Raw genomic sequence first — 20,721 nt, forward strand, 5'->3', positions numbered from 1 at the left:
AGAAGGATGCTCATTGCCCTGCACAAGACCAGAATCTAACTGATCTTTCAGAGAAGGGTTAAACATCTTTGTACAAAATAAAGGGAGAGTGTTTTTAAGAAGAGATGATTTTCTTCAATATGATGTTTTTGAATGGTGACCTTTACCACTGTTTTTAAGTTTTAAAGCACTCATACTTCCTTTCTGGAGGGGTAGGAGGGAGCGTGGGCTGCCATTTAAGGTGGGCAGCAGCGTATCTTTCTTTCCAGTAAGGGAGTCCAGATAAGAATAGAGTTTGGAGGTATGTGGAAGTGTGGACTGAAAGACTGACTAGATGGTTCATTGTTCACTTGGTGGTGAATGTTTTTGCCACAGATTCAATTAGTCCAGTCCTGGTATACAACCTGGCTGATGTTATTGTTATTGCTGAATATTGTCTTTTTCTAAAGCACAATTTTTTCTTTAAAAAAATTGACCAGGGTAGTAGTTTCCAAAAAAAATCTGTGATATTTTTTTTTTTTATCAATGTTCTTAAAAAGGTACATTTTTATTCACAAAAGATGAGGTTTACTACTGACAATTGCTGTTTGGGTAAATAAAACAATGAAAAAACACTTTTTCATAACAGTTTGGGAAAAGCAGAAAAACTCTTGTGATGAATGGAAAATAGGTCTATCTTGAACCCTGAGCAATGGGAACATTTTAAAAGTGTTTACAAAATTATTCCCCCACTTTTTGACCAGCTCTAATTGACATATTAGTAAAGTGGATGCTAACTGCAAGGAAGGAAAACACATCCAAAGCAAGAAAAGGGGGAAATTAATTGTGAAGTTTGCCTCTTATATTTGATGAAGCATATTTTGATTTCCTGGGGATTTGAAATGTGTCTTTTATTTCTTTTTAAAAGAATATAATACCGTAATGTACAGCTCTATATGTACAAATATAGGTATCAAGCATTATATATTCCTACATGAACTAAACACATTCTTGACAAATTGGAGAGAGAACTGGTCAGAAATTAATAGGGTGTAGTTCAATAAGGACAAGTTCAAAATGCACTAAGGCAGGAACAATTAACTGTGCAAATGAAAAATGGAAGATAACTAGCTAACAGCAGTTCTACAGAAAAGGATCTAGGTATTTTTGTGGATAAAAAACTGAAAATTAATGTTAAAAATGTCACATTGTTATAAAAAAAGGATCTAATGTCTTGTCTATACACGGCCATATGGTGATGTGCTTTATTACTCCTGTTGGAAGTACTAAAGCATGGTGCAGTATGAGCAGTTACTGCACTGTGCATGCGGTACAAGGTAAGATTTTGCTGCTACAACATCGTAGCAGTGTGCTATACCAGGGAAAAACACCACTACGTTGCCATAGCTAGTGATCATATATAGGTCCACCTGATCTCTATGTTGTCATGCTAAACAGTACTAAAACCTCAGCTATGTCCAATTTTGGGCACTGAACTTAGAAGATGTGGGCCAATTGGAGAAAGTCCAGAGATGAGAAGTACAAAGATGATTGGAGTCTAGAAAACATGATTTATGAGGAAAGACTAAAAGAACTGTCTCAATTTAGGAAAAAAAAGACAGGGGAGTCGGGGGGACATGAAATGATCTTTAAATATATAACAGGTTCCTGAAGAGGTAGGTTCTAAATTGTTTTCCATGTCCTCTCAGGAAAAGAGAAAAAGTAATGGGAATAAATGGCAGGAAGAGGGATTTGAATTGGAGAGGAACTGGTGCAGACTACCAAGGGAGGTTTGGGTAGTCACATCATTGCAAGTTTTCAAGGACTGGTTAGATAAACATCAGAGATGATCCTGCCTTGGAGTGGGTGGATATGCTAGATGACTTCTCGAGGTTCCACCCTGCCATATATGACTACCTGGGCCTATTTATCTGTCCTTTATCGTAAGGTTAAATGAAGATAATAAGCAAAGTAATTGGATTTTAAAAAATTGAAAACAAGGAAACAAAAGCAAACCAGCAGCAGCAGATCATCAAGGAATCTTCTGTGAAACACCTAAAGGACAACAAGATGATAAGGAGCAGCCAGCATGGGTTCACCAAGAACAACTCGTGCCTGACCAACCTGATTTTGATAGACTGTACGGGTGGGTGTAGAGCAGTGGATGTGATGTGCCTGAACTTTACAAAAGCTTTTGATACCGTTTCCTGCAACATTCTCATTAGCAAGCTAAGGAAACATAGACGAGGCAAAAGTATTGTATTGTGGATACATAACTGGCTGGATCATTATGCTCAATGAGTAGTCAATGGCTCAATATGTAGTTGGGGGAAGTATCAAGTGGAATTCCCCAGGGGTCTGTCCTATGACATTGTTTAATATCCTCATTTATGATTTGGATGGTGGAATTGAGTGTGTGCTTAGCACATTTGCAGCTGGCACCAAGGTGGGTGGAGTTGCAGACACTTAGCAGGGTAGGGCTAGGATTGAGAATGACCTGGATAGACTGGAAAAATGGTCTGCAATCAATCAGATGAGATTCAACGAGGAAAAGTGTAAAATTTTGCACCTGGGATAAAATAACTGCTTGTGCAAATACAGACCAGGGGATGAATGGCTAAACTGGAATACTGCAACACAGCTAACATGTTTTGATGCTGATTAAGGTCACGATCCAGCAAAGTACTTAAGCACATGTCTAAATTTAAGCATTTAAATAATGTTATTGAAGTCAGTAACAGGAGATTACACTTCTGAGTCTGGCCTTATATGCATATAAATCTACTTGCACAGACAAATATCTTGGGCTAGCAATGTTTACTAGTTACAAATAGCCTTGCATTCTGTGCTGAGATGGGGACTCACTGGTTCTTTCCCTTTGCAATTCCATAAATATACACATGCATCCTTTATGATAATACTCCTGACAAATTGTCATGAAATTGGTGTGTATATTATACATACATGAGGGTGCAAGGTGTGAAAATGCATGTGTGTGCATACAGTGCCAGAAATGCCCCCCATCTCAATCTTAGTTGAATATGATCAGCATCTTATAGGTCCCCATTCTAGGACAGGAAAAACAGACATGTCTTCTCAGAGACTTGAATAATGAGATGATTTTGCTTTATTACTCAAACTTTGCCTTTCCCATCCATTTTATCACTGGATCTGCGTGGGGCTAGGCTCACTACATTTCCTTGTGACTTTTATGTCACAAAAAGAAAAAGAGTATGTAGCAGAGCACAAGGATGATTTATATCCGTTGTGTTGACCAGGAAAAAAATGCACAGTACAGTAATTTGTGGGAAAAATAATTTATCTGACTAACATGTGGATTTCCTCCTCCTCTCTCCATTATTCTTCACAGAAGCAATTAACCATGTTATAAATTAAAAGCACCCTCTTGCTAAGATCATTTAAATGAGATGACTGGGACAAAATCTTGCTGAAAATAGTCAGGGGAAATCTGGAGTCCAAAGAAACAGAAAAACACAATTTGCTCCTGTTTGTTTGTCTCTACAAAAAATATTTTATGAGAGAAGCCATTTGCCAAGGATCTCCTTGGTAGAAAAATTAAGTTTCAAGAAGGGATGCAGTTAATGAACAGGTCATTATGAGTTACGAAATACAAAGGAAATCCTGAATATTCAAACATTATACAAACAGCCACCATAAGGTATGATAGCTGCTGCTGTCAGGAATGGGGAAAAGTAACCCCATCACTACTTTGAAATGGTCCCACATTGTAAAGCAGATGGGTCAATCCACTGTTCATTGTGTTGGCCAGGTTTTAAATTTTAACTCTCACCTCAAAGGATAGCCAGCCAGCCAAAGATGATTACAGTGCAATTTAGAGAGTTGAATATCAAGCCAAAAGGGTCTCACATTCCTTCTCTAAGCTAACATCTTCTCTGAGGATAATCATAAAGCATCATTAAGCTGAGGGGCATTAATAAAATGGTTTTATTCCTCCCAAAAAACCCTACTGCACTTCTATGTGATCTGTGCAAGTCCCAGCCTACTAGGCTAGGGACAGAAGTTACACATAAACCGGTATAAGTGATCAGAAACTGGTTCAAATCTATAACACAAAAAAAGTTCACTGCACATAAACCACTTTCAAAATGGCCAAAATAGGTTTAAGATAAACCTGGATGGCTGTAGTATCAGACTTAACTGATTTAGTTTCAATGAGTTTATTGAACTACAGTCCCAAATCCCCTCCAGATTAAAGTTAAGTCACAGTCCCCCAACATCCCAAGTTACTTTGCACTTCCCCTGCTAGACCCCCCTTACAGGGTTGGTGAGCTAGCTTTGGCCCATGCTGTCTGCTCCAGCCAAGCAGGGAGGCATGCTCTAGCACCCTCCAGCTTCTGTCCTGGGCCACTGCAGGCATGTGGCTGCATTTCTGGAATCAAAAGTGGATGTCTGTTTACTTGCTTATCGGTTCAGTCTACGCAGCTTAGACTAACCCGCAAAGACTGAATTCAGCCGTGCGCTTTTTGACTGCCCATACTTAGCCTAAATGCTTTGTGCATCTACATTTCAATCTATGCTTTGTCATCAGTTTTGATCCTACATTGGATTTCATGAGCTTAAATCCCTGTGGTCCTAAAAAAAACTGTATGTGGCTTGATAATGGTTTGGGACTTAGAAGGAATAGATCCTGGTATGGGGTTGAAATTTTTGAGTCTTCTCCAAAGCTCAAAGAAGGCAAGAGGAAGATTTCCATTTTATGTAAGGATTGGAGCAGAACTTTCCACTGACACGTTCCTCAGGCTCCAGTCACACTGTCACTGTCTCTCAGCAATAATAAAGGAAGTGCGGGCACCATGCAAATGGATGCTGGGTTTAGGAAAACAAATGAGCAAGCGAAAACAAAATACTTCTGCAGGCGCAGCATTTTCCCATGTCACATTATGCAAGCAACATAGGGATTTAACACCATGCTTAGGGATCAGGAGCATCTACACATTCAATTAATGCACTTTATGTAATGTGCATTAAATATAGTACCTCCATTGTGAGGTACTAGAAGAATATGCATTAGCCTATTTTAATGTACATTAGCTAACGAGCACAGCTTTTGTGACACTAATGAAAATAAAAATAAACTAATGCACCTTAAACTGCATGTGTAGATGCACGCACTGAGGAAGAGTAAAGCTGGCCAGAATAGAGCCCATATGATTTGTTTTGCCCAGTGTCCCTAACAGGATAGAAAATAAATCTTTGGAAAACAAGAGGGAAGAAAAGAAATCAATCAAAATTGAGACCTTTTGACACATTCCCTTAAGACTTTTCCTTGTGAGTTTGCTAAAGTGGCTTTATAGAAGCCACTTCAAGCCTTTTCCTTAAACATAGCTTTGGGGCAAACATCTTGGTTCCTACAGACAAGAAACACTGTCCTTTCTATCATGCCATTTTTAAAGCAGTTTAATAACAGTTTGGGTTGGCTTCTTAACCATGAATCAGCATGATTTAGGTCACATGATAGGAGTGCTGTTAGTTTCCTCCTTAATTTGGTTGTGTTTTGCCCCGATAAGTTAAATGGTTGACTTCAGTACATGATCACCCGCTATATAATGTTAACTGGTGTATGCTGCACTTCTAAAGTTACAGACGAGTCATCAGAGAAATTTATAGAGCACCTAACTTCTAGCAGCTTCCTAAAACCCTTGAAGAGTCAAGCTACAATTTTCCATGCTTCATCTAAATTTATGCTAGAGTATGCTGGTTCTAAATAGCCAGCCTTATGAAACAGTGGTGTACAAGGTGCACTGGAATGGCATTCTACCCAATGGTGTTATCCATATTCCTATTTTAAAAACATTTTTAAGCCTTAAAGTTACAGTAAAAGGACAGCAGGGTGGGGGAAGTAGTCTAAAGAGAAAGAAAACGATGCTTTTAATGCCATTCCAGATTCTCAGATGGTATAAATTGTCACAACACTACTGGAATCCATGGAGTTATGTCAATTTATATCTGTTGAAGATATAGCTGGTGCTTTATGACGGGTAGAAATGCACCAGGAAATGTTCTCATTCATTCCCTCTACTCTGTCCCGATAGCTGTAGTGCTACTTATTTAGCTACTTGACCTCTAGTTTATATCGCTCAGGTCAGATGCAAAGTGATGGAGGAAATGGCTCAAAAAAACCAACAACAAACCGAGAACCCCAACATAAGACTTGGGAAATCCAGGAATTTAAAACAGGCAACCATGCGTACATGTGTATCTTATTCTGTCTAGAGTATAACAGCAGGTCTCTTGAGTTTAAGTGCAACTGTGACAGGTTTTTGTGAAGAGAACGAGGCACTGTCGTTGCTGCCAATCTCTCCTGTGCAGGGTGGTCTCTTTCCATAAGAAATAAAGCTTGCAGAGAAATGAGTGTGTTTTAAAAAAAGGAAAGAAGGAAAGACAGAAAGAAAAGAGGCACAGGGGAGGAAAATGTGTAAAAGGATCGGGAGAGTCCATCAGATGAAATATTCCCGTTTGCACTCGCTCACTGTATTCTGCAAGTCAATATCAGTCTTAAAGGAGCGGTCAAGGTTTTCTGGGTATTCTTTCTCTTTTGCCTGGTTACTTCGATGCGTCTGTTTGTGCTGGTAGAGGAATCGACTCATGATGGCAACGATGCAAAAGATGATGAATATCACTACTGCTATTACACCTGCGGGGAGAGAAAAGGTAAATAAGGATTTGAAGGGAAAACATAAAAAAAGATTTCACCAGTGTTGGCTGGTAAATAGATCAGTATTTATCCACTTGTGGGATTTTCAAAAGAAGGAAGTTTTATAAAGTTAACTACTGTCTCCAGTGACAACACGGTGAATCCCATGTTCTCCAGACCCCATGCCTTATGCACCTGCCAGCTCCCCCTTTGCTGCACTTTCTTCTTGTTACATTGCATTTTCATATAACTTGCATAGATTTGATCTGCAGGATGCAGGTGTTTGCCAAGCTCCAGTTGCCACAAAAAACAAGCATCAGATATAATATGCTGGGTTGAATCATCTGACCTGACTGTCAAATAAACATAGAAAACAATCTACGGAGGTATTAGGACCACTCATGAGGCAACAGGTGATGTGGTTTATAAGCGAGTCTTCATATGGCCTGAGGAATTCCATCACAGACACCAAAAAGGAGAGAGAGGCCAGAAGATAGATGAGCTCTGACCTCCATGGCACAGTACTAATCACAGAGTTATATAAACATTTGTAGTGTAGCCATGTCTCAGAAGGACAGGTGTTCTTTTGTATTTTATTAAAACATTTTTCAGTTCTTCAGGGTAGACTATCTTCACTCATTTTACCCAGTCCCTAGTTACATTGCATTTTGATTCTGATTTGAATCTTGGGATTCTGTTAAAACATAGTAAAAAAAGAGTGAGAAGACTATGCAGCTGAGTCGTCACTGGAAATACTCCCTATACACGTTTTTGTTGAAATATGTTTACATTATAGGATTTCCAAAAAAAAATTAAAGGTTACCTCCAATCACAGCGGAGTCACTTCTGACTGCATTGGTAAGCGGTTCCCTCTCATCTGTCTTCCCAAAGGGATCTGCCAATGATTAAGCACAAAACAAACCATTTTCTTTAATCAAGATGCTGGATTTTCTTCTGCACTTTGAAAGAAGGTATCCGCCATGAGTTGTGGTCAACCTTCAAAATACATGGGGTGGGGATTAGAGCATTTGATCAGTCCTCTTAAAAGCTGGTGATCACAGAACAAGATCCTTATGCATTTTCAAGGACTAAGCTATGTGAGCTATGGATAAAAGAGGGAAGGAAGGGCTTTGTTGCACAATGCCAGAACTCTGAAATATTAAGTACTAGTGCTAGCTTGCGTTCAGAGCAGTCACACATTAAGGCTAAAAACGTTATCTAACTTTCCCCACCTGCACAGCTGTGACTTGCTACGAGAAGGCTGGCAGGGGGAGAGGGATCACGAAGCTGGGGGGAGAAAGTTAATGGGACGGGGGCTAATAATGAAATAGGAGGTGGAAAGGAAACAGGAGTGGGGCAAAGGAGGTAAAAGGAAGTCAGCCAGCCACTTAAAGACAAAATAAAAATAAATTAAATTAAAAAGAAATGAAGAGGAAGTAAATGGAAGAAGGTCTTATGCTTTAATAAATTGGGATTTGGTGTTAGGGTGTGAGGGATGTTGGCTGTGCTTCCTAAGGTGTCTGGGAGGTGAGTGTGGTGAGGGAAGGTACTTTTGGAGGACCTCCTGCCCCTGCCCTCGGAAGGAAACCCCATCTCATGGGGACCCAATCTGGCCCCCTACCTTGTTCCCCACTACCCCCACTGAACCCCAGGCCTGGACCCTTCCCTGCCCTGAAACCTGGATAGCTGGCATGTGCTCTGCAGGTTGTTTTCATGGGGTTGCACCCCTGGGAGTGGGAAGGTCATATTCCCAGGGGTGGGAGGGGGGTTGGCTTGGTGTCAAAAACCACCCCCTGGGCAGTAGAGGTCTGGAGGTGGAAAGTTTGTTCACATACAACAGGAGGGTGGGAAAGGGGACACTACAGCCTGGGATGCTCAGCTTGGGTGGCTCATCCGTGGGGAGTGCCCATACATTAACGGACCATAAACTGGGTAACATGGATCAGAGATAAACCTGCCCTGGAGTGGCATAACTTTTAGCCATCTAAACTGTGCTTAAAACTAGTTTCAGGTGTTAATGTGTGGAGAATCCAGGGGTTAAGAGCTCCAGGACATGCCTAAAATGAATATGTAACAAGGCCTTAAATACTTAAAACCAACACTGTAGATTGCTACTCGATGTACCTATTGGGGATGATAGGAAGATATGTGATTCAGGAAGTCTGTTGATAGCTGGTCTCAGCTCTTACAATTTTATGATGACAAAACAACCGTAGCAAGAACCAGCAAGAAAAATAAAGGAGATGGATACAGGATGTGCAGGACAGATTCAGTAGGGAGACGCAGTAGCTGAGTGAGATTGGGATGGGTTTGGAAGAGTTGCCTGTCTACAGGGGTGGGTGGTTGAATCCTTGCTCGACATAATACCTTTAAGTTAACAAAATATTGCATTTATCTGCAAGCTTTTGGGCACGCACATCCTTCATCAGGCATAGGAGAGATTAGAGGTTGTAAAAGTTCTCCTTTTTCATTCTGCATATTTTCATTTCTACCTAGGAGAACTTTTACAATCTTTGCTCTCTTCTATGCCTGATGAAGGGTGAGTCTGCCTGAAAACCTGCAGATAAATACAATAATGTGCTTGCAAACATCTAGTTGGTCTAATAAAAGATATCACCTCTTCCATGAGTTTTGATTCCCTTTGCCTCTAGACCAATATGGCTACAACCTGAATACCTGTAAGTTAGGCCCTTTCTGATCTTCCACCATCAGTTGCTGTAAGTCCTTGTGGCTTGTGTTTCCTCCCTCCATTCCCATTCTTAAGCTACCAATCAGTCACCCGTCTTTGAAAGCTGGGAACCATGAGAAGGAAGATTGCCTACCATGGCACATACAGGCAGCCTAATGATTTGCGTTAGATGAAATATAAATCTTTGACATTTGGGAGAAATATTGTTCGGAACCAAATTCCTCTATCCAACCATCCTTAAGTTCGGGGGTGTTCACGGCTGGTTCTTCTTTATATCAAAACACAAGACCTAACACACCACACTTTGTGAGCATCAAATTCAAATCCAGCTTAAGGGATAAACCCTGTCAGCGGAGCTATGATAAATCGCACAAGCTGTGTGTTTCACATCTGCCATTAGCTCTGGATGTGAAACCTCTAGGCCTCCTTTACCATCCTATCATGACTTCAGACTCACCTCAGCCTTTTCTCTACTGAAGCTTCCGTTGCAAAGCTATGGTTTGCTTATTTTAAGCCTTCAAGTTACTATATATACGTTTCACTCAGGAGTTAGGTCTGACTATATCAGGTACATGTTTTATTGCATTGTCAGGTTGCTCTTTTCAAGTGTGAGATATGGAGACCTAAACAAGAAATGCAAATTGCTGCAGAGACTGGCTCGGTAGTTAAACGGCACCTCGTTGCTGAATGAAATTTTTCATTCAGACAGCTGTAGATCCTTTCGCTGTCTGTGTGTTTGGACCGTGATGAGTCTGTGTCTTCAGCTATATTGGTTTTCACTGTCTGTGTCCACAAAGCACTCAATTCTGTTATGCCCTGTGCATTTAGTCGGTCATGCCAGTGCAACTTGAATGCAGTGGTTACTACTCATAACCCATTTGCACTGATGTAAATGGCTGTGCATATTGCAGTGCAAATGGATAAGAAGGTCCAGGAAGTTTCTGGACCAGGAGACCATTTTACAGAGGAATCGATCTCTCCTCTTCTAAATAGGCATTTGCAACTCAGAAATATTGGGGAACCTGCAGTTCTACAGTTGGCTGATATTCAGGATGGAGACAATCATGGAGAGGACTTCTGGATCCTGTGGGATGGCTTACGGAAGTGTGTACCAACAGAAGGAAGGGCCACATAAGGGTAAGTCACCCATTGTGGGGCTAGGGCATGGTAGTGGAAGCTACCATGTCTTCATTGCAACTACCCTCTCTTCACTTGCCCAAAGATTGGGCATCTAGATATGCCATCTCTCACTCACAGGAGAACTTGAAAAACTCAGATTTTTTATTGATCAGAAATAGTTGATTTCTAGATACAGGAGTACCTGCTTCAGCTAACTTTGCACACCTTGATTGCTGAAGTCAGTAAACTTTACAAAATGATAACAACTCACGGCCAGGTCACACATTACACTTAGGATGTGTTAACCGCGCATAGGACACAGGCAGTTTGCTCACTGAAGCAGCAAAACACGTGAACATATTTTACTCTAAAAGCCGTGAACAAGTTTACTTTTTGGCCATCATTACCTGAAGAAAACCAAAGCAAGCCACTGGGGATGCAGAGGTAACTTTCAATTTCTTGCACTTGTTTAATGCAGTTTTATCTACTTCAGCATGCAGGTCGACAGACCTTAAAAGTTTCTAAGAATTATGTTTTGCCCAAGAACTAAAATCAGGATCCAGGGCGAGGAGGTGTTTGTTGCAGAGAAGCAGATGGCAAGTGACAGCACAACCTTCCCCAGCGGGATCACAGTAAATTCTGAAGCCAAGAAAAAACAACACCGTATCTCATATGAGACTTGAATAGGATGTTCTGTGCCTTTTAGATATGACCCCTGAGACTACGGTATGAAGACAACTGGCACCAGAGGGCACCTCAGCAAAATGGGGACGTGCCATGTCTCACATGCCTTCCAGAAGTAACATATTTTTGTACCGATAGATTATTTACATATAGATTAAGTAGTTTTTGCATTATGAAAGTCTTCAGTATGCACAGTTTAAATACACAAGACCCAGATCCTCAGCTGGTGTCAACTGGCTGAGGATGTGGACAAGCGCTGTGAAAAAAAACCAACCCAAAACCCAACACTTTCTGTAAAACAATATGTGATCATACTGTGATGTTTGTAGCAGCTTAATAGAGCTGACACGGTTTTTTCAAACATCAAAGTACATTTTGCAATGGCAACTACTGTGTGTGTTTATCAATCTCAGCATGCGAGGAATGACTGATCTGTGGAACTCCATAAAACATCAAAATCCCATATCAAATATTTTAACCATAAAATGTATGCATGAATAACTCAAGTATATCTAAATGGATTTTGAACAAGGCTTGTTAAGAAACTTACCTAGAGATCTAATAAATGTTCCAAGTTTGAAGAAAAGTGCTTCAGTTATTCTGACGTTATGATCACTGAGCACTTTTATTTATTTATTTTTTTGGAGGAAAAAACACTTAAATAAAGTAAGATTTCCTGGCAGGTTGCTTTGATGTAGCTGAGCAGAAGAAAATGGGCAGATGCATGGGCAATTGAGTTCTGCATTTGATTTTTTTTCTGCTCAGATATGCAGAGATGATAAATTTATAACTGATAAATTGAGGGATTAATAGCAAAGTCGAATGGTCAGCCTTATTTCTATCTCCCTGTGATGGCTTCAAAAATACGGTCTTTTCCCAGATCAGGATAATGTATATGTAAATTATAACAAAATATAAGGTAAAGCAAAGTGCAGTATCTTACAGAGCAAGGTACACATTACTTATACTACAGGACATACAGAGCAATCATCTATTTTACCGCTTAAGTGTGTGACATGTAGTTTTCTGGTGTTTTCATCTAATATTATTCTACTTTGCCTTATGTGAAGCATATGTACACAGCTGACCTTAAGCAGCTACATTTTTACCTACCTACCCAGGCTTGTCCTGCTGCTCATTCTCAGCATGATTCACGAATGCCCTGGAAAAATCTACGTGCACTTTGCTCCATTGCAATTCAGTTGCATTGTAAACACACAGAAACGCTGCACAACCCCTGCAACTGCAGGTGGGTGTAAATCCTGATTAGCATATATTTGATGCTGAACTGAGACGGGGAGAGGGCTGTTGGTACCCAATGACCTAGTAAGCAGACCCACTATCTAGGATAGGAGAGACATGGGACACCCGGGTTATAAACTAACCACTCCCTACCCCAGGGGATTTGAAGCCTGATCTCCCACATCATGCAGCACTAACACAACCACATACAAGGCAGCACTGAAAGCACTTTCCCACTGAAGCAAGGCCACTAGGAAGCCAAAAAGGAAAGCAACCTATAGAGAGAAGGCAAACAAACAAGAAACCTGGCCCTGTGGTTCAAGTAGGTAGTTTCTACTTTGGATGTGAGCCCTTGCATTCATTCCTGGTTGTGTGCATTTTGCATGGCAGAGTCATTGATAAAACTGCACCAACAGCACTGGAGTCTTTCCCATACTGCTTCTTCATCTACTTGGAAATTCCCAGCTCTGGCAGTGGGATACTTGCCCAGACTATGCTATTTGGAAAGTTTCGGAGAGGTAGTCCTCATTACACTATATACACGACCCGATGTGTCTAACAGGAAAGCCTGTGGGCTTGTGTTTGGGCAGGGGAAAAGCCAGCATGGTAGATAGCTCATGACAAACTCCAAAGTTTCTGATTTTTCTCATGTGTCCAGCGCTCTGCCGTGTCCAGCCCTCTGACTAGCACACTGCACCTTATGGGACATCGACTTTGTGACTCAAGACTTGCAAATCTCTCCTGCGCCACCTCTCACCACACACCTGCTTACACAAGAGGGAGCAAGGGACACACTACGAACAGGTGTTCAGACCACTCTGTGCACTGCAGGTCAGAGTCCCCTTCAGCTTGCGCTGATGCAGCTCTGGTGGACCCGTTCTCTCTCTCGGTCTTCAATATGCGATTCAGAATAGCACCATGGCTTACATGCCGCGACCCCCAACTAGATACATCACTGTACCTGGTATTTAAGGAGTCATTGAGTAAAAATGCATACGTCTCAGTAAGATCTATAAAACAAGTTTGTTTGGAATATGGAGATTTTATTAAGCGTTGATTAATCCGGCATTAAGAAAAAGTTGACGCTGTTTTCAGCACAAAATTGCAGACCCAGTATAATGCTTTCCCTACGGTCCTGCATTTTCAGATATCATTGTGCCTGATTAACCTTAACTTTTCATTGCGTCAACTTAACTGCAAAGTTTAAAAGGGCAAATCCTATGCCATTCTAGCTTACAGTTTGAACTCCCTTCTCGAGACACAGGGCTTTCCCTAGACTGTCATCTTCTATGGATGGCAGGGATAGATGAGAGCAAAAATTGGCTACTAAAGCAAAGGAATGGAGGAAGAATGTGTGTATGCTCATAACCATACACACCTAGCATTTTGCTGTTAAGAAGCCATGCTTCTTCCCTACCTCACAGAGGCATGAGATAATTTAAAGGCAGGGGGAGGGCGAGTGAAGCACACATAAATTGGAATCCGTTTCCCATACAGAGAGCAATCATCATTCCTTTTCACAATGCCAGGCTCTAATGGCATCATTTGTTTTCTGTTGAACACCATGGGTAGAAGCTGAAGGAAATGGGGATTTGATGCAAGTGCATATGTCACGGAAATGGTATTAGGATATAAAACACCGGAAGCTTTATTAGTTACCCAAAGGGAAGAGAAAGTGAACTCGTGGTTTGAGGAAGATTAAAAGAACAAAACAAAACACAACCCGTTCTGTTTAATACCCCTTTCTGGTCATTAGGATTTCTCTATATCCACAAGTGACTAAAGCAGCAGCGAGTGTGTCCCTGTCTTCACTGACTGAACTACCAGCTGCTCTCTTCTCATTCACTGCATACAAACACGCATAGACAAGCCACTTAAAATTCTCAGAGGGCAGCTGCACAATTGCAAAGGATGAACGAACTGCTGGGATCATCTGCCAGGATCATTCCAGTGACATGCCTTCCATTTAACCAGAGGGCATATGATACAAATATCCAGCCAAAGACACACGCAGATAAGAAGTTTCTATCAGAAACACTCATGCATTTCCACTACTTAGGGCAGAACCGTGGTTAGTAGGTGGCATGGCTAGTATATGGTAGTACCTGGCTGTGGGGTGTATGCTGGTACAGTGGTTGTCAACCTGTGGTCCGCAGACCTCCAGGCGTCCACAGACTATGTCGAAGGGCTATGAAAAAGGGCTATGATCAATCAAAAGTATGGGAATACCCACAATTACAATTCAAAGGGGTCTGGCACCTCCATTCAACCTTTTGTTGGGGGTTTGCAAATGAAAAGAGGTTGAAAATCACTGAACCATGGTGCCACACTGAATGGATTGCTTGTATTGGCAATGCCATTCCCACGTTTTGGAAATGCAGCTTGGACTCAACCTTTGGGACTCAGGCTTTGTTCTCCTATAATGTCACGTATCTCTATTTTCAGGCAATGCAGGATATTAAACATTTGCTTTAGGTGCCTGGGGGATGTGCAACTGGAGAGACGTTAGCTGTATATTCACAGAATCATGGGTGGAAGACAAGGGGGGCTGCAAGGGACCTCAGAGGTCACCTTAATCAACCCCTGCTCAAAACAGGATCATCCCCCACTGAACCGTCCCAGCTAAGTGTCTGTCGAACCTGAATTTAAAAACTTCCAAAGATGAAGGTATACCACCTCTCCATCTGTGCCAGTGCTCAAAACCCCTCATATATAGAAAGTTCTTCCTAACGTCCAGCCTAAATCTCCCATGTTGCAATTTCAGGTCATTACTGCCTATCCTTTCCCCAACAGACACAGAGAATAGTTGATCACAATCCTCTTTATAACAACTCTTTTTGCATTTGTGGAACATCACCATACCCTTCCTCAGTCTTCTCATCTCCAGACTAAATCATCCAAGATCTCCCAACCCCTCCTGCTAGCTCATCTTTTCTAGATCTCAAATCATTTTCATTGCTCTCTTCTGGGCTCTTTGCCATTTGTCTATACGTTTCCTGAAGTGTGGTACCCAGAACTGGACACCATGCTTCAGGTTAGGCCAATGCTAAACAGAGAGGAATATTTATTTCTCATGACCTGTTTACAACCCTTCTGTTAATACAACCCATGTACTAGGTTATTATAACAGAGAGAAGGCAACTTCCAAATCAAGCTTGTTTTCCACTATCACAATTACATTAAGTGCAGGAGGGGAGGAGGTGGAACAGATGCTGACCTCTGAAACAGAGATTAAACCCAAACCTAATTTTTGCAGGGACTTACCTGATGAAGAGTATACTGTCGTGACTGTGTTCACATCAGCCTCTATTATGGATCTACAACTGGATTCAGTCAAGGTGCCCTTGACAGTCACAGGAGCGATGCTGGGATGTCTCAAGGCGGCCTTCAGGGGAGCTATATGATTGTACCGGACAGATGACAGGCATCCAATAAAGCCATAGGAGTTTGCCTTTGAGATGTCAGAATCGAGTCCCAGACTATCTGCAACAGACCATATAACAAGAAGTGGGGTTCAAATGTGGCTCTTTGAGAGTTTTTCGTCTCCTCCAGATGTTCCCACCCAACTCATCTCACTCAATCACATCTATTTGCTCTTTTACTCAACTCTTGAAGAGGGAGACACTTGTTTTCAGCTCATCCATCGAGTGCCCCACCTTCCCACAGCAACCTGCATGGCTTATAATGAATGAAGCTGGCTCATGCATAAATTGCTTCCTTCTCCTTCCTCCTACCATTTTTTCTTGCCTCTCTGGGAAGCAACTAAAAACACTGTGAGTACTGCCATAATTGAGCAACGATGCTTTCCATAGGGTCCTGACTGCTGGAAGCTGTAGGAAGAGAGGGGCAGGGAATAAATCATCCTGGATATACCCTACTTAAATATTATCCCATTAGCATCCACTCTGCCATTGTGAGAAAGAGAAGACTGAGCTATATGGGCCTATGATCTGGTGCAATATGGTCATTGTTTTGGCCTTATATACAATTTTAAAAATTCTTATTACTTACAATATATTTTACCAGCAGTGTTCAGTTTGACAAAAATGGACAAGACTTATTAGATCATCTGCTCTGCTTACTGATCCAATAGTGAATTATTCCCTAATGTATATTATTTAATACGTCGTATCATCTCATGTTGACTATTTTGCATCCTTGAGCTTCTAACACTACCATTAAGCAATGAATCTACAGTCTAGGAGGTTGTTCAACCTACTCACTTGTCACTGTTATTGTTTGTTTTATTGGTTATTCCTAAAAGCTCAGGTCAAGGGGCCTAGGCTCCGCTGTCCTGGGAGCTGCACCACCGATCTGAGGACCGCTGGGGTATCTACAAATGAAATATCAATTTCTGTGTCCTTTCTCAAGCTGCAAAAGAAATATCTTGACTAATCCATGCATTTGTGTTTAAACTTGTCGGAAAAAGCCAGTTCAAAGTCCACACAAAGTCACACAATGCAGGGAGGCTCAGAGGCATTTGAGAAAATCGGTAGAGGATAGCGACGTTGCATTCTCTTTCTTAGGATTCCCTTTTTATTTACTTCCCAAGCACTGCAATTCGCCCTGCTTAGAGGTCTGTGACTCAGTATAATTCATCTATCAAGGTCAATCAGAAACAAAGCAAAGCAGAGTAAAAATAGTTGTTGAGCAAGGGCCCAATGATTGTTCAAGGTTAGAAATCTTACCTGCAGGCAGTTAGAAACTCATGGTTTATAGCACTGGAAATCTGGATTCTTTCCCTGTTCTCCAGTTTGTTATGACACATTCAAATTGCAAGGCAAATTATGACACATTCAAATTGTAAGACAGTGGTGTGACAAAATGGTGCTCTCAGATGCACACCCTGAGTTTGTGCAAGCCTTCTGACCCCTGACTGCTGAACAGGTCCACCCGGGTTATTAACTTGCCCAGAAATTATGATTTGCCACAGGCAATTTGGCAAAACAGCAGAAGAATGAAAGGAAATTGGGTCTAAATAAAAGACAATTTTGTATTACAAAGAAATATGGTATTAAAAAGAAACTAGTATACAAAAAAGGAAAAGGAAACATGGCATAAAATGGCAAAGGGTAACAAAAAGCAAAAGTGATCAAATGCTTTGACAATGAGTATGGTAAAACAAAACTGATAAAATCTATACCCTACATCCAGAAACTTTATAGGGCTGTGAAAATGTTGCTGTGAACTCCTATAAAAATCTTCTGGGATCAACCTCCCTCAGTTACAGCTAGCTCCATAAACCAGGGACTCACCGAGATCCCCCTTTCTAGTCACCCTAGAAGGAGTTGAAAGTCTTTCCTAATCAGACTGGAGGAGATGCATTATTGGGAAAGCCACCAAGTAGCAGTCCCCTCCTAGATTCAGTTGTGGATCCCCAGGTGACTGAACCATCCCCAAGTGCCTGCAAGTAGCGAGTAGGAAAATATTGATCCCTTCCTCGTTTTTGCACTCTTCTGTTTTATACACGTGTTGTGAAAATGTCTGAGAGCTTATAAAACGCCGAATGGAAGTCTGGGAAATCATCATCTCAATGTGTTTGGGTCTTGAACATGAGACACTATTGTGCACAATTTGCAACAAGTTGAGTTGCCCAAATTCTTGTGGTCAGCACAGTTTAATATTAGCCATTGATAAAAAGCACTTCTTTACAGGATGACATATTCTTATGTACGTGTATTATGAGATGGCTTTAATTTCACCACCTCACATTATCATTTCCAGAAAAAAAAAAAACCCTCGTTTAGTACGGAGGATGGGAAAAAAAGGTGAGAGAGTCTGTTCCAGTAGCAAGGGTCAATCTAACATCTCTTAATTTTGTGCGCTTGAGTGTGCTACCTAAAAACGTTTTGATGAAGTTTTTTAGTATGCAGTTTTGTTTGTTTGTTTGCTACAGAGCTGAAATGGCTGAAGACTGAATTCTACATTGCCCTGTGCAAAATCAAGTTTATTTTCTGCTGAAGGGGACTTTTTAACCCACTTTACTTTTCCCCGAGCCTGAGGAAGGGTGCATATGCCCAAAAGCTCGCAAAGAAAGATAATTTTTTCAGTGTGATTTCTTACTTGGTCTAATTAATGGTATCATCTCTGAAGCAAGTGTTATAGAGTTTTGCATTTCTTTTTGTCTCAGACCAACACGGCTACCAAATACATCCCATGTTACCCTTTGGCACTTATGGATGCCGATCGTGGCATGACAGTCAAAGATGGATTTAGAGGAGAAAAGCTTAGTAATTAGCTTTTGAGTTTCTGCATGAGAACACATGACACCTAACTGTGGCTGTTTCTTAGCAACTCCATGTGTAAGTGTGAGATCTCACTCGGAGGGCTTGCTTTGCTGGAAGGAAGTATGCCATAACGGCTCAATCTGTAACGGGTGCCACTATAGCAATTGTCACATGGCCAAACTGTAGGTGCAAAAACAAGCATATGCAAAACTTAGTCATAGGCACCAAGAAAAATTATATGCAAAAATCTAGAACTCTTGGCTCAAAGATGATACGTTTTACTAAACCAACTAAGAAATAGCAAAAAAAACCCCCCAAACCTGTCTTTTTCTGCCAGCTTTCAGGCTCTCACACCTGAAAATGCTAGTATTGTTCTCCAAAAGAGGATTGGGGTAGGAGTTCTCAAGGGAAGCACGTTTGTCTTCAGCGCTGGAAAAACTCCTGGCCTTCACGAACGGACTCTGGCCTTTCTGAAGCCGTCCGTGTACAGAAAGAGAACCGGAAGATGAAGGAATTAAACGTGGTAGGCTGTTCACAAAATACATCACTGGCTTGATACTTCTAAAGAAAACTTCCAGAAGAAATAGAGAAATGTTGATTCAGAGCACTTTCCATCTTCACAGAAGTCAGAAACCCCCCCACTCAGAAAACATTGCCAACTTTAGCATTTCCTGCTTCTTTGCTGTCTCCGACGAAGGAGATGGACATATCTTATCTTTTAGCACCAAAATATTCAGTGTGTTTACTTCATTTCCTTGGTATCAAAGGGAAAACCCAAAATTTCTTTTTCATGGTAACTTGAAAAACTTACGAGACATTACATGGCAGGTTTATTACTTATTTTGAAATTCATATGAATTTCAAAGGGGAGAGGGGTGGTTATTTGCTTCGGGGACTTAAAGTCCCCGGTGCTGCTGCCATGCTCCAAAATGCGGAGGGAGGTCTGGTCATGCCCTTGTGCTCACTTCAGATCCAACCCAGCACATACGCACGCAGCTATGAGAACAGCTGACTGAGGGTTGCAAATGGACTCTCCATCACTTGAAATCAGGAACAGCTGGCTTTCTAAAGGGCATGCCAGCAAAAGTTACTGGACTCAATTACTCTATAATACTAAGGCTTGCGCTATGGGGGACTTCAGATGAGAGGACTAAAACTGTCCCTTCTGACCTTAAAATCTGTGAATCCTCCAAAGCATTTGTTTGACTCGGTAAATTAAGCCCATGCAAACGTGGTGCTCCAGTCTCGCTTTCTGCCATTCCTGCGCTGCACATTTGTTCTCAATCCCTCAAATTAAGTCATGCAGTACGACTCCCGTGTCGAGGGGCAGAGGAGGAAGAGAAGGAGTCCATCTTCGATTTGCCTTGCTCAGCTTGTGAGTAACTTAGCTGTTCTCTCTCATCAACTTGACTTGTCCCGTGCATTTAAAATGCACAATTATTCAGCCGTCTCTGTTGGCTTGCACATTAGTTGGTCTGTGCATTCGTTCTTCTGATTATGGATTAAAGTGGCTGGCTTCTAGCTGGATCCTGGTGTTCACTCTTTGAACGCAATTCAGCAATTCACCGCTCCCATAAGCTCGCATTGTTCTTGCTCTCTTGCCATTCTGACTTCTATGTATTTACAAGGACTTCCTTTGAAACTGGGGATTTGCTTTTAATATTGAGTTACTGATTTTTAGGATTCTTATGACGATTTCAGCACCTTTTATCTGCCGAACCATACACGATTTCCATTTTTATCTGCATTATAACAAAGCGGCCGTTTTGTACATCCCTTCCACACATTACACACCTGAAGTAAAACCTGAAATAGGACGTGCATGCACCAACTGCAGAGACTTCCTCAGCCTGACTAATGGTTTTTAAACCTGAAAGCTTCCTAAAAAATTTTTTCCAACTTTTTAAGCTGGTCTAATAAAAGGTATCAGATTCACCCACAGAACCTTGTCTGCCTGTGTCCTTAGACCAACACGGTGACAACCTACACCCCTTAAATATATACTGCAGTTTGAAGTCCAAATGCCTCCATGATGGAGTTCACTCTACCTGTAAGTGAAATACAGCCACCTGTACAGTACAACGTCTGAGCTGCTTCCCAGTGCAAAAGCGAATTAAAAAACGGTA

The 20,721-nt window shown here is 41.4% G+C and overlaps 1 protein-coding gene across 1 annotated transcript in view; it reads right to left on the bottom strand.

Moving 5' to 3' along the window:
- Window positions 1-4,413: 4,413 nt before the first annotated feature.
- Window positions 4,414-20,721, bottom strand: part of CNTNAP5 (contactin associated protein like 5) — a 442,467-nt gene continuing 426,159 nt past the window's right edge. The window contains exons 22-24 of the mRNA XM_019554532.1: window positions 15,633-15,851; window positions 7,458-7,529; window positions 4,414-6,634 (exon numbers count right to left, since the gene is read on the bottom strand). Of these exons, the coding sequence (XP_019410077.1) occupies window positions 6,438-6,634; window positions 7,458-7,529; window positions 15,633-15,851 (488 nt within the window). The 3' untranslated portion in view covers window positions 4,414-6,437. The remainder of the gene's footprint in view (window positions 6,635-7,457; window positions 7,530-15,632; window positions 15,852-20,721) is intronic.

Source organism: Crocodylus porosus, unplaced genomic scaffold, assembly GCF_001723895.1.
Source record: "Crocodylus porosus isolate Cpor-Errol unplaced genomic scaffold, CroPor_comp1, whole genome shotgun sequence".
Classification (NCBI taxonomy): Eukaryota; Metazoa; Chordata; order Crocodylia; family Crocodylidae; genus Crocodylus; species Crocodylus porosus.